Raw genomic sequence first — 13374 nt, forward strand, 5'->3', positions numbered from 1 at the left:
TTTGTATCTAGAAATTTATTATTGGGGTTTCCAACATCAAAATATGAGCTTTGCCATGACCAATCAAATACAAATGTGTTGCCCCACAGACAGATTTCCGTTTTCAGAATTAAAGTTTTGATCCATTTAAAAATTTTTACAACCTATTCTTTGAAATGCTCACATGTTGAATATATCCTGGACTATTTATCAAGGTTTGCAGACATGGGCTAAATACGACTAAAAGCTTTAGCTTGAAACAATTGAGCATATTGGATATTTGAAATGAAAATTTGTAAGAAAAATGTTTCTGGTCTTGCATATATACAGAACTGCACACTTTAATGCTACCAACAGTTACATATTTATATATATTTATTAAAAAAAATCTATTTATGCTTAAGTTATATCATATGTTGTGTAAAATGTGTTCTTTTTAATCATGGTAAATCAAATAGCTTTGTGGAAAAGTTTCAGTTGAAATATATTATTATTGAATGCATTTCATGATTTGAATTATAATTAATATTTATTATCAACTAAATCTGAAAATTTGAAAATGTTAATACTTTATGGATTTTAATATTAACAAGTTTTATACAGAATAATCGATCTCTGGATAAATGATATGTTTTTCTTTTATTCAAGCAGTAAGAAACAAATGGTTTGAATTTAAATTCTACAACATTTCTTTAAATAATTTGAATATATATTTGCAATTATGAAAAATATATGCTCTCGAAAGTTTGTACAAATATTGAATAAAAAATATTGTAAAACTAGTACATGTACATTTTAAATTCAAAGTTTCTCTCAATTGATTTAGCTGAAGGTAAAAGCCATAGCAGACTACCAGGCTAACAGAGCAGACGAACTATCTTTCAACAAAGGATCCATTATAACCAATGTCAACAAGGCTGATGGGGGATGGTAATGTGGATGATCTTTATTTTTATAATACTAATTGTAACCTATTTCAAAAGGGTGGGGGTGGGGGGGGGGGTGTATACTAGTTTTGTAAGTCTCATGAAATTTCCTAAGAATTTTTCTCAGGAAAATAATCTGAGCTTTAACAAGTTTCATAGTTTCTAAGCATGACAATCTACACCAAAATCTTTTCCAACTACTAGTCCAAAGACATTTTTTTTTATTTGTCTTTACAAAGTTTTTCATATACTTACAAGTCTGGAGCATCATACTACATGTACTAATGGCTAACTGTGCAGACTTAGCATACTATACCATGTGATGTGTTTTCACATCACTTGCTCATTGACTTCCTGTTTTATGAACACTTGAAATAGGGGTATGATAAACAAGCAATAAAGCTCAGTTCATCTTGGGTTTTTGTTAATCATAGCAGAATATTTCTTTTCATTAAATGTTGTTTATATTTTGATAATCCAAATGTGATTTTCTACATGTCATAATCACCCTTATTGACATTAAGTGTTCAAGAGAAAATGGTAATTATCTGTGGCCTGTACTTATATCTTCCAGGACTGACCTTTTCCTCTGATTAAAAGAATTAAGAGCAGAATTATTTTAAAATTCAACATTTTTAAAGAGTACAATGTAATTTTTCAATAACTTTTAAGGTGGCGTGGTGATTTTAATGATAAAAGGCAGAATTGGTTCCCTGAACATTTAGTTGAGGAGCTGGATCTCCCAGAGGAATCAGAAGATACTTCACCATTAGGAGCTCTGCAGAAGGGCTTTATAGACATACAGGGATGCAGAGTTGGTAAGTTTCCTTAGTATTTACAGTGACTTGACTGTTAGTGTTGCTCTCCACCTATTGCAACTTATTCAAAATTATGACCAAATTGCAATTTGTTTTATAAAACCAAACTGTTCAACTGGTCAGAAATTTAAACAAACTGCTGTAGAATATCACAGTCAAAAAAATTATATGAAAGCTTAGTTTGGACATTTTTATAGCAATTCAAAATTACAACATTTTACCCTTTGCATGGTAATGACTAATATATCTATACAAACTGTCAGACTGATTTTGTCACAACAACACTAAAGTGGAGTTAAAGTCTTATAGGATAGTATGTATATTTTATTTTATCACCTTCCCTAGAGAAAAAGATCAGTGGAATTGCACTGGAATACCAATGATATTCCATTGTAATTTCCACTGGAAATTCCAGTGGTTTTCAGTGGAATAATTTGGCTGGAATTCCACTGGAATTACAGTGAAAATTCCAGTGTTATTTCACTCGTGTTCCAGTGGCTTTCCAGCCAAAATATTCCACTGCATCAAAGGAATTCCAGGGGAAATTACAGTGTTATTTCATTGGTATTCCAGTGGAATTAACTGATATTCCACTGGAATTCCATTGATATTTTCTATGGGGTTGCACTTTCACATTTTGACTGAACAGTTTGTTCAAAATTCTGACAAGTTGAACAGTTTGGTTTTATAAAACAAATTGCAATTTGGTCAAAATTTTGAATGAGTTGCAATAGTGGGATAGCAACACTAACAGTCAAGTCACTGTAACTACGAAAATAAAATATTGTTGAATTAAAGAAAATATGAATTTTCAGAAAATGTGAATGCATGACTCCTCAAAAGAAACTACAGAAGAAATCAAGAAACTTTGACTTCATAATTGCATTTCGTCCAATCATTTGCTGAGTACAATGTTTTTTCTATAATTAAGAAATATGTTTCTCACACCGATCGTCAATAGTCAAAATAGTATGAAAATTAGAGAAATAGTAATTACTCATAGGAAACATGAAAAGAAATCAGAATGCAATTGAATATTTATATAAACATTATTCAGAGATATAAACTCTCTTTTTCAGAAACAAGCGGAAGGGCAGACAAACCATTTACATTCATGATCTATACACGTACAAGTCCTCAGCCACTAGAGGTTGCTGCTGATAATGAAAGTGATATGCGGGACTGGATGAGTAATATTGCTAATTGTACACAGCAAACACAACAAACAGTAAGATAGATATAAGTTTAGATTTTTATGCACCACCAAGGGGCATTATGTTTTTCCATCTGTCTGTTCCACTTCAGGTTAAAGTTTTTGGTTAAGGTAGTTTTTAATGAAGTTGAAGTCAAATGACATGAACCGTTGTGCATATGTTCCCTATGTTATGATCTTTCTAGTTTTAATGCCAAATTAGAGTTTTTACCCCGATTTCACCTTCAACTGAACATAGAACATGATAGTGTGAGTGGGTCATCCTTGTACTATGGACACATTATTACCTTGCCCGTGCAAGGGCTGTATAGCCAGTCAAGGTCGTTAAAAACTTCCATTTGCATTTGACACATTCTTGTTCTGTTTATTATTGGAGCTAAATGAATGGTTATATTTCACCCGCCACCCAGACAATTGTAATTGAGAATTATAGTGCATTTTATAGTGTGAAAAGTTGCTCTGATACCCATCACACATGTATTATTAATATAATGTGCCTTCCAACCCCCCCCCCCCCCCTCTACAATTTTTTTCTGGAATAGCGCTATGCACATTTTTTAATTTAAAGTTTAATAGAGAAAATCTAACTAGTGTTTTTTCGTAATACAATTTATACCTTAAGCTTTTACTGTGGAATCACTGTTATTAATTGAGTTTAATTGGAATCCGTAGATAAAATACATCGAGAATTCAAATGTTATAAAAGTACAAATTATCCATAGTCTTGGTTGAAGACTTGATCACATCATGAAATGAAATTCTACATAAATATAATTGTTCCTTAATCCACAAAAAATGATCTCCACTAAAATAAATGAATTAATTTTAAATGATGAAAAGCATATCTTGTCACATGGTATCTTTATAATGAACTATAATAATAATAATAATAATAATAATTTATTTAAAGAGGGTAAAATCAGTTAGTACAATACTAATCTCCCCTGATGCCCTCTGAATAATTGAAAATATACAATAATATAATATATATATTTACATACATACTTTTTATGTAAAACAAAAGGCGAACAACATACAGAATCGGTTTATGAACATATTTTGTTAATGTAAGATATACAAGATAAATATATCATTTGTGTATATGGACTTTTATATAATAAATAAATTTAATCTGATAATTACATTTTTAGTTTAGAAACAAGAAATTATAAAAACTTTTTTTGAACTACTCTAATGTTTCTATATTTTTGATTTCAACAGGAATACTGTTCCAAAGAACTTACGGAATATTGAAATGTTTATTTCATAAAAAAAATTCTCGGATGTGGTATGAAAAGACAATTATTGTCCAGTGAACACTAACACTGATCCATGTCATTTAACAATAATAACATTTGTTAAATTAATGATAAAATAAACATTTTTCTCTTTTTGGCTTAAGTAGTAACTTAAATAATATGAGAAATGAGGATAAATGTTTAAAAAGTTTATTTGACATCTCAGTTGACGAAAAATTGGCTAATATTATGGCGTTCATTATCACTGGACTAGTATATATTTGTTTAGGGGCCAGCTGAAGGACGCCTCCGGGTGCGGGAATTTCTTGCTACATTGAAGACCTGTTGGTGACCCTCTGCTGTTGTTTTTTATTTGGTCGGGTTGTTGTCTCTTTGACACATTCCCCATTTCCATTCTCAATTTTAATCAACCCTACGCAACAAAGGGTTTTCATACATTCTTTTATATACTAAATTTAGTCCTGGTATCTATGATGAGTTTATTTATTATTACATGACAGATTTTGATGTACTCAATCATAATTTAAAATTTAACAGTCTTCTAAGAAGGTGAGTATTGCTCTGAAGTCGCCTAATCCTTTAAAAGCAACACATAACTACCCAACAGACACATGCCAGATTGTTTTCAATTACAGTCAACAATTTAAGTAAGCATAACATGAAATCACAATGTATTATTTTTTAATAGACCACTTTCGAGTTATGCCCACTCCTTCACTAGAAAAAAATATTTATAATGCACACCTTTATGAAGTCATTTACCAGCTAAAGGGGTTCACCTGTATCACTGCACAGTTAAATTTCATCAAGCGTTTTTGTGTTCGTCATTATGCAGGATAAAATAAAATAATATTTGTACTATAGCTAGGTACTTTATCATTATTACAAAATTACAGCAGTGATAATTGTAAGTTATAGGAATTTGATTTGCCAACTAATTTGTGCAATATAGAATAATATTTTTTCAACCACTTGTTTAACATGGTAAAGGAAGTGACAATGCCGCTAAACACATGAACAATGTTTACTAAAACCAAAGTATTTGACGGAAATACATCAAAGTTGAAAGTTATCTAATTTTTTATATAAATTTAAAATGTACATGTACTACCTATAGGTAAATAATATAAGTAGAAACAAGGACTGCATTTTTACCTTTTTCAAGTTAATTTATTGTCTCAAATAAAGCATTGATGACGAATCGGTGTGCATTCAATTTCGCTGTATTTAAAAAAGTATTAACACATAAAAAAAACTTGTTAGAAGGGATTAACATTCCCTCAGTACATATTGTAACATGCTCTAGTATCAAATTATCCTCTTGGTTTAAATTCTAGAATTGATTTCATGGTCAGTGTGGCATATATAGTTGATGCATTGTTTTCATTTTAGGCATATCAATTATGGACAATTGGTAGTAACGTAAGGAATTTTGTATATTTTGGGAAATTTAAATAAATATTTTTTTAAACAGTAGATTTGATAACAGCTGGTGAAATAGTAGGAATTATATAAGTTTCCTATAAATAGAAAATATGAATGCAAATTGTCTATTCCTTTTAGAGATAAATAATATTTCTGTTTATAAAACAGTTCAAATTAATAAATTTATATAAGTCTGTGTTGCAATTTTTATTTTATTCCTTATACCAAGTTTACATAAAAAAAAAAATCATCATGCTCATATTTTTAAATAAAATAACATTAATTTTCAAATGAAATTTAATCAAATTATCTCCCTTAGATAAATTTTTACTTCCTACTGTGTATTGGAATATCTGAATTTTTGGTATTCTTACCCAGTCCAGATTTTAGTTTTTGAAGTTTGGGGTCACCTATAAGCTGAGTGCTGTGATTATATAAGATTTTTTTTTTATTGTTTTATATTTAATCATTTTGAAGTAGTGTATTGAAGTTGTTCATATTAACATTTATTCAATCTTATTTTGATTTTTTTTTTAAATTCATCATTTGCTTTGAAAAGATGGTATGTTGAAATATGTGCTCATTTATAGAACTTCTTTGTTTTGATCCATAACTAAGAACATGTTTTACTCTTATTTCTTAATTATTAAAACTGCTGTGGTGAGTATTTGGTACTTTCATCCTCAAATGGTTCTTATCATTGTCATGATCATCCTTATGACATAGTTGATGAACATGATTTGATTGGCTATAATTTACAAGTTAATTTTTATTTTGATATATGAAAAATTTTATTAAAAACCGAAGAATACAAATTTTCATTAGAAAATCTCTTTGTTGACATTATTTGTTCAATATATTTCAGAAACAAAAAGACAAACAGTTAGAGAGGAAGAAATGTTTAGCCAGAGATTTGTCTGATCTGATTGTCTATGCTGTTGCTGTGCCATTTGATTTAGACAGTAAGACATTTACAGATAAATTTTTTTAATTAATATCTGCTCAAATTTATTCATATTTTTATAGCTTAATAGAATCAATATTACTCTTTTTGAAAAGGACATGGTTCATTTTTTTTTTGTAAATTAATGTTATTTTTATGTACATTGTTAACAATATTTATGTCATTTCATTTTAGGAGCCCTTAAAGGACCAATTAACTGCTGTGAAATGTCTTCCTTCTCAGAAATGAAAGTTGAAAAATATTTAACAAGACACCAGGCTGCAAGCTTTGTAAAATATCCTTTGTCAGTATTTAAAATCTTAAAAGTGATAATATGATCATGTGTATGAGTATGTGTCACACAGTTTGTATGACAGAGTCATAACCAGACGTTTGGGGTTATATACAGCATAAACCCCTGACATAATTCATTGAAAAAAAATCAACAAAATTATCAGGCTGATGTTTTGGTATGCCATACTTTTTTTCTTTAAAAGAATCATCAGTGATGCTTCAGTGTAAAGTACCAAGTTTGAAAAGCAATGAAGACTCAAAATTCCTAAAGTTATTGCAAAAACAGCTAAGGTTATCTATTACCGGGTACAAAACCCTTAATATTTTGAACAATTTTAAAGTTCAAATGCAGATTTGACAACAATCATGACAATATAAATCTTATTAACAAACAACAAAGCTACCAACAGTTACAGTTTTTACTATTCTTATGCAACTCTTGATAACATTTTAGATATGTCAGAAATGTTAACTACACTTAACATTGTTGTGAAAGAGGTATACTTATACATTTAATGTTTGCTACTGGACAAAACAATTAACATTTACTTTCTTTAACATTCTCACATACAACACGAAACAATTAAGTAGAGTATATCCCAAGGGATCTCGTATGGATTCCTCCAACTACGACCCTATGCCAATGTGGAATTGTGGTTGTCAGATGGTGTCCCTAAATTATCAGACTCCTGATAGATCTATGCAACTGAATGAAGGCAGATTTATGAGAAATGGAAGGTAATTAACTTATTTTAGTTCAGGATTGGCATGAAACACAAATTTGCTGTTATGAAATTTTGGAAATGGTTTTAAATTAAGGATATATAAGGAGATTTATATTATTTGATCACCTGTGTAATCATCAAATTGAAACACTTTTAATTTTGAAATATTTACTAGTACTAAGGCAGCCAAATTAGACACGTGTGCACTCTTGTTTTATTATAAAACGAATTGAGGTAAGAATTTTGTAGCATTCCTTTTAGGCCCCTTCATGGTGAGTGCAGCCATGTTGAACAGACAGCTGATTTTCATATTATAGGTAAAAAATGGTTTGATAATTACAGCAAAACACCAAGACAGAATAGTTGCTTGGATTCTCATTCTATCATACTATTCTCACCTCTATCTAAAAAATTTCCCTTTATTTAGTATGACGGAAGTGTTGGAAGTTACGGTGAAGTGGCCTAAACATTGAAAACAATACAAAGATTTTAATGAACCAAATAAATTCCTATTTACAGTATATGTAAAAGTATGTGTTTTGTGTATTACAGGTGTGGGTATGTGTTACAGCCAGATGTGATGAGAGCAAAAGATTACAGTCCATTTAGTAAACAGTGCTTACAAAATGTAGACCCACTCACATTACATATTACTGTAAGATATTATTTAGTCTTCATGTAAATGTTACCTAGATGTAGATCCAATCATATTTTTTCAATATTGTGCACTTGCTTGAGTATGCTTTGATATATGTACTTGAGAAAGTTGACGCTGGATTTTGGATGATTAAAAGAAACACTCTTTTTCATTTAGATTTTTTTGTCGTTACAGAGTTAAGGGACTTTGACTGTCTGTTTAACATTACTGTTTTGATAAATTATTGGTCAAAATTTCAATTATGACATCAAATTGTCTTGATTGCTGATGACTTTCATATTGAGACGTCATGACAAAAGGTTACCATGCCTGATGACGTCACATATAAAGAACACAACTTTATACATATCTTTGAAAAGGAAGAATAAAACTGATTAGAAATAGTGATGAAATCGCTATAGAGAAACACATTCCATTACTATATCTAGTGTGAAGATATTTCTTCATTCTCAACAGTTAAATTTTTAAATATTTTAAAAGCTTCCATTTTAAAATTCAATTCTAATATGACGTGCTTCTTTAGCTTTGTAAACAACACTGTGATAAAATTCTCGATAAAATATACTTAGCGCAGACTCAGAGATATACATAATAATGGCTGTTACAATGTACTTCCCACGTAAATCTACATGTTTTTGAACCTATTTGCGGACCCTTTGCTGATTTTATTGTTTTTAAAAGTGCAATTAAAAAAAGACAAAATAACTTTTACTCTTATTTGTATGCATAATAAAACGAAGTAATGCACAAGAGCTTCCATTTTAAAATTTAATTTTAACTGTCTCAAATCAAGAAATATCCTAAAACACTTAATGCAGTGGTCAAATCTACATATCTGGTCACATATAATGTTGGAACTTACATATTCAATTAAATAGTTCTGCTGTGATTTGACATTGTGATCTAAAATGAAAAATTGAGAAATTGACCACAGTATTTATTTGATTAACAGGTGTTGGGAGCTAGACATTTATTAAAGTCTGGGCGAGGATTTGCCTGTCCATTTGTAGAAATAGAGATAGCTGGAACAGAAACAGATAACAGCAAGTTTAAAACACCAAAAATTGGTATGTGTTTTGATTTTAATTATTATCACTTGTGTAATTCATAAAGGGTAAAGAAGTTAATAAACGCATTACATTTAACTGTACATAGATAATAAGCCTATGAATTAATGATTTATATCCATCAGTTTTTTCCCTCAAAATTTATGATTTTGTGTATTTTATATGTCATGGTTTCCCATATTATTTTGATTAAAATTAGGTCACTGTGACTATTAGGTTTGAAAAAACACTTAACTGATCTTTTTAAAAAAACACTTTTATTTATTTGATAGAACTCCCAACACAGATGAATTACAGTCATTGGACAAAAGTGAGTTCCCACTCAAAAAATGTCCTATCATTTCAATTAAAATCGATGTATAACTATGTCAACCCAACAAAAAATAAGTAGCGTATGACTTATATTATTAAAGAATAAAGAGTATAATTCTATTCTGTATTTTCAGATGACAATGGTTTAAACCCCACTTGGAGAGAGAATTGTTCCAACACTTTTGACATTACTTGCCCAGAATTGGCGCTGATCAGATTCATGGTACAGGATGAAGATGTATTTGGTGAACCCAAGTTTCTGGGGCAGGCAACATTCCCAGTATCTTGTCTAAGAACAGGTAAGATTGGCCCCATTATAAATATATATATATATATGAATATTTATCAATTTTTCTCTAATTCAGACCTGCCAACTATCCCGATTTTTGCGGTATCATCCCAATTTTTATCCTCAACCAGAATCCCGATATCGGGATTGTAAAATTAGTCAAAATCCTGATTTTCACCAACTTTACCCGAAAAAATTGTTGTTTACCGATTTTGAAGTTTTTCTGATCAATTTAAAAAATCTATAATTTTACCTGGGGACATATTATGACAAGTTAACTAATTAACAGTCACAACAGGTGTCATAATTACTGGTTGTATGTAATCAGATTACCTAATGGGTGGTAACAGTCCTCAAAATTAATTTGTATACACAAATTTGGTCAAACAGCCTTTCAATTTAATCAATTTTATATCATACCAGCACAATTTGCAACACGCGCATTTGCCGTAGTTCCACAACAAAATCATAATTAATTGAAAGTTGAGAACTGTAATGAACTCTCAAGAAAACATCGTGTATCTTGAAATCCGTTTAATTTTTGAAACCAGACGACGAATGTCTGTTGATTTAAAATCGACGCCATTTTGTATTCTCTTCTACTGTGTTACTGAATAAGCCTCCGCCGGTAAGAGCACCTCTGAATACAAAGAAAGATAACTCAAATTTTATCCATTTTCTCATTGATACTGATAAGACCATAAGTAAGAGTAAATCAAAATCTGTCTTCATCCTTCTAACTTTAGGGCATGTAGTTTTAGGTCTTTTGAGTCAAGATTCATAGACAAGAAGGTCTTATCTTAGAGGGGAAAAAGGGGGGTGGGTCTCTACTTTGAATCCTTTATTTTTAATGCCATTTTTCTCTATTCTTCAGTTATTTTGTCAATTTTATAATTTAATAGACAAGAATCATGCAAATAAAAGAAATAAAGGCCTACAAGCTCATCATTATTATACCAAAAGAAAAAAGAAGAGAACTTAAGACTTTTTTAGGAGAAAAAAAAATGCACACAGAAAAGTCGCTAAAATTGTAACCCTTAAAAATCTGGTCGCGCGCTAAATCCCCCATGGAGATTTTCAAAAGTTGGCAGGTCTGCTAATTCGTACACAATAATATCCTTTTCCTGACCTTGATTATTTTTAATTTAATAGTGTGGTTTGCTTGATCTCAGCTCTTTATTGGTCAAAATTCCTCTATGACGTAAAATTTTCTTGCTTTCCTCTGAATTTCCTATTGGTCATGATAAATGGTGACCATCTCTGATGACGTCACAAAGAAAGAACACATCTTTTTGAAGGTCATTTGAAAGGTGGGATTGAATTTGTCTGGGCATTGTTTAAAAATCATTAGAGAGACAGATTCCATGACAAAATCATGTGCAATACTGTATTTATCCACTCTCGACAGTAAGATTTTAAATTTCAAAGTTCAAGTCTCGAATAGATAAATATCATATCACACTTGACACAATGGTAGAATTTATATATATTTCAAGGAAAACGTTTTTTATGGCCCCGCAACAAAGCTGTGTGTGCCATATAGTTTTACCCTTGTCCGTAATTCAGTCATTCTGTCATTCCGCAACAAACCATTATACAGAGTTTTTTTCTAAATGCCTTTAATATGTTGTTACTGATGACAAAATGGAGGTCAAGTTCAATAATGTTGATTTTGACTTTTACCGTTCAGGAGTTATGGTTCTTGAAAGATCAAAAAATGGTGTTTCCATACATGTTGTTGCATTTACTCATGCACCATTCAACCTAAGCTTTTTAAATTTCAATATGTTGATACTGATGACAAAATGGGGGTCAAATTTGATATTGATGATTTTCACCTTCACCGTTCATCAGTTATGGTTCTTGTGATATTGCCAGGACACAAATAAATGTTAATAAATCCGGTTTGCTGTCGTTGTGACAGCCTCTTGTTTCTAAATGCTTTCAGATATTGGGCTGATTTTTGGTGTGTGAGCTAACCATGATGAGTTACAAATCAAGTTTGTTTCTTTCTGCTCCCCTAATTTTGGCCAAAATTATGGGTTTAGAACTTTGAAAATTGTTGAAAATCACAGTTTTATACGGACTTTTTTTATATACGTCTCCAGATTTTGAGCTGATTCTTGATATGTGAGACTACCATCATGTTTGTGTCCACATGTGTTATTGAAATTGCAGATTTTTCAACTATTTGAGAAGGGGCCCTTCGTGTCGTGTCGCTTTGACACATCTATTTTTTTTTTGTTATTATTATGTATACTGTGGATTCACTATTTTCATGTAACCCGAATAATTCAGTCCCTCCCCGTAATCGATCTCTTCTACTTGCGAGGGCCTGATTTCCTAACACGATAAAAACTCTTCACGAATCCTGGATTTTGATTGGTGCCCTGTATAAGAGGTGACCAATCAGCAATTAGCTCAATTTTATTGAGATAGTTAAGTCCCGAGAAATCTGAATGGTTGATTGAAGGTTTTTCATTGTCTATGCATTCAGGCGTTAATGTAGTAAGCGGAATATAACGACTGAATTATTCTGGTTAATTTTCATAGGGTTCATGGATATGAAAACCACAAATTTTAGATGCTCAACGAATTTTTCAAATGTTGTATGCAGACTGGCAAAACCACGAAATTAAATATATCAACAAAGGTGTAAGTTTTTTTAATCTACGAAAATTGGTACCTATAAAAATAAATGATTCTACAGTATTCATGCGATTTTAGAGCAAAAACTTATTCTAGTGATTTCAGAACTTTAGCTCTTTGATCATATGCTGATTTTTATGGTCAGCATGGTACCTCTCAAAAGATGTAAGGACCTTAAATTACACTTCTCAGCTTGATTCTCATTTACTGGTTAAGGGCTATCGGTAGGTTAAATATTTGGTTAACAAGCAATAACCTAAGTGATATAAAATATTGTCTGACATGACACATTCTTGGAATAATTTCATCGGGTATGCTCAAGTAAAAAGGTGAAGGTCATAAAAAAGATATATATATTGATGTCTTTTCATTCAAATATCATTTCAATTGCATACATTACAGGTTATAGAAGTGTACCTATACAGAATGGTTATAGTGAAGAATTAGAAATGGCTGCTTTATTAGTTCATATAGATAAAAAGAATCCCAGAGTAAGTATTTATCATGATTCTTGACTGCTGCCACCAAAAAGGATTGTAAGTCCAGGAAAACTCTTTATTATCTAATATTTTAAAAACAGTATTTCTAAAATACTCTGCTGGCAAATTGTATGCCCCAACCATCATCTGAGAGAGCATTAATTTTTACATGTGTCCACCCTATGAATTTCCCAAAATTTATTTTCATTCTCCAAATTTAGTTTGCCTCAACTAAATGTTATGAAACTTATACACAATGATTAGTTCCATAAAATACAGATCAAGATCACTCCGAATTGTTTAATGAAATTACCCATAGTCCATTATACTCTTAAATG

At 30.7% G+C, this 13374-nt stretch overlaps 1 protein-coding gene across 38 annotated transcripts in view; it reads left to right on the top strand.

The window, feature by feature from the left end:
* Positions 1–13374, top strand: part of LOC139523818 (1-phosphatidylinositol 4,5-bisphosphate phosphodiesterase gamma-1-like) — an 84219-nt gene that overhangs the window by 54632 nt on the left and 16213 nt on the right. For all 38 annotated transcript variants that reach the window (XR_011664699.1, XM_071318106.1, XM_071318107.1 and 35 more), the window contains 10 exons: positions 806–909; positions 1578–1723; positions 2803–2951; positions 6486–6582; positions 6759–6858; positions 7425–7595; positions 8135–8237; positions 9193–9307; positions 9754–9918; positions 12960–13048. Coding sequence is in view for 37 of the 38 variants with exons in the window: in XM_071318106.1 (XP_071174207.1) it covers positions 806–909; positions 1578–1723; positions 2803–2951; positions 6486–6582; positions 6759–6858; positions 7425–7595; positions 8135–8237; positions 9193–9307; positions 9754–9918; positions 12960–13048 (1239 nt within the window). In the remaining variant the exon portion in view is untranslated. The remainder of the gene's footprint in view (positions 1–805; positions 910–1577; positions 1724–2802; positions 2952–6485; positions 6583–6758; positions 6859–7424; positions 7596–8134; positions 8238–9192; positions 9308–9753; positions 9919–12959; positions 13049–13374) is intronic.

The sequence above is a fragment of the Mytilus edulis genome, chromosome 5 (genome assembly GCF_963676685.1).
Source record: "Mytilus edulis chromosome 5, xbMytEdul2.2, whole genome shotgun sequence".
Taxonomy (NCBI): Eukaryota; Metazoa; Mollusca; class Bivalvia; order Mytilida; family Mytilidae; genus Mytilus; species Mytilus edulis.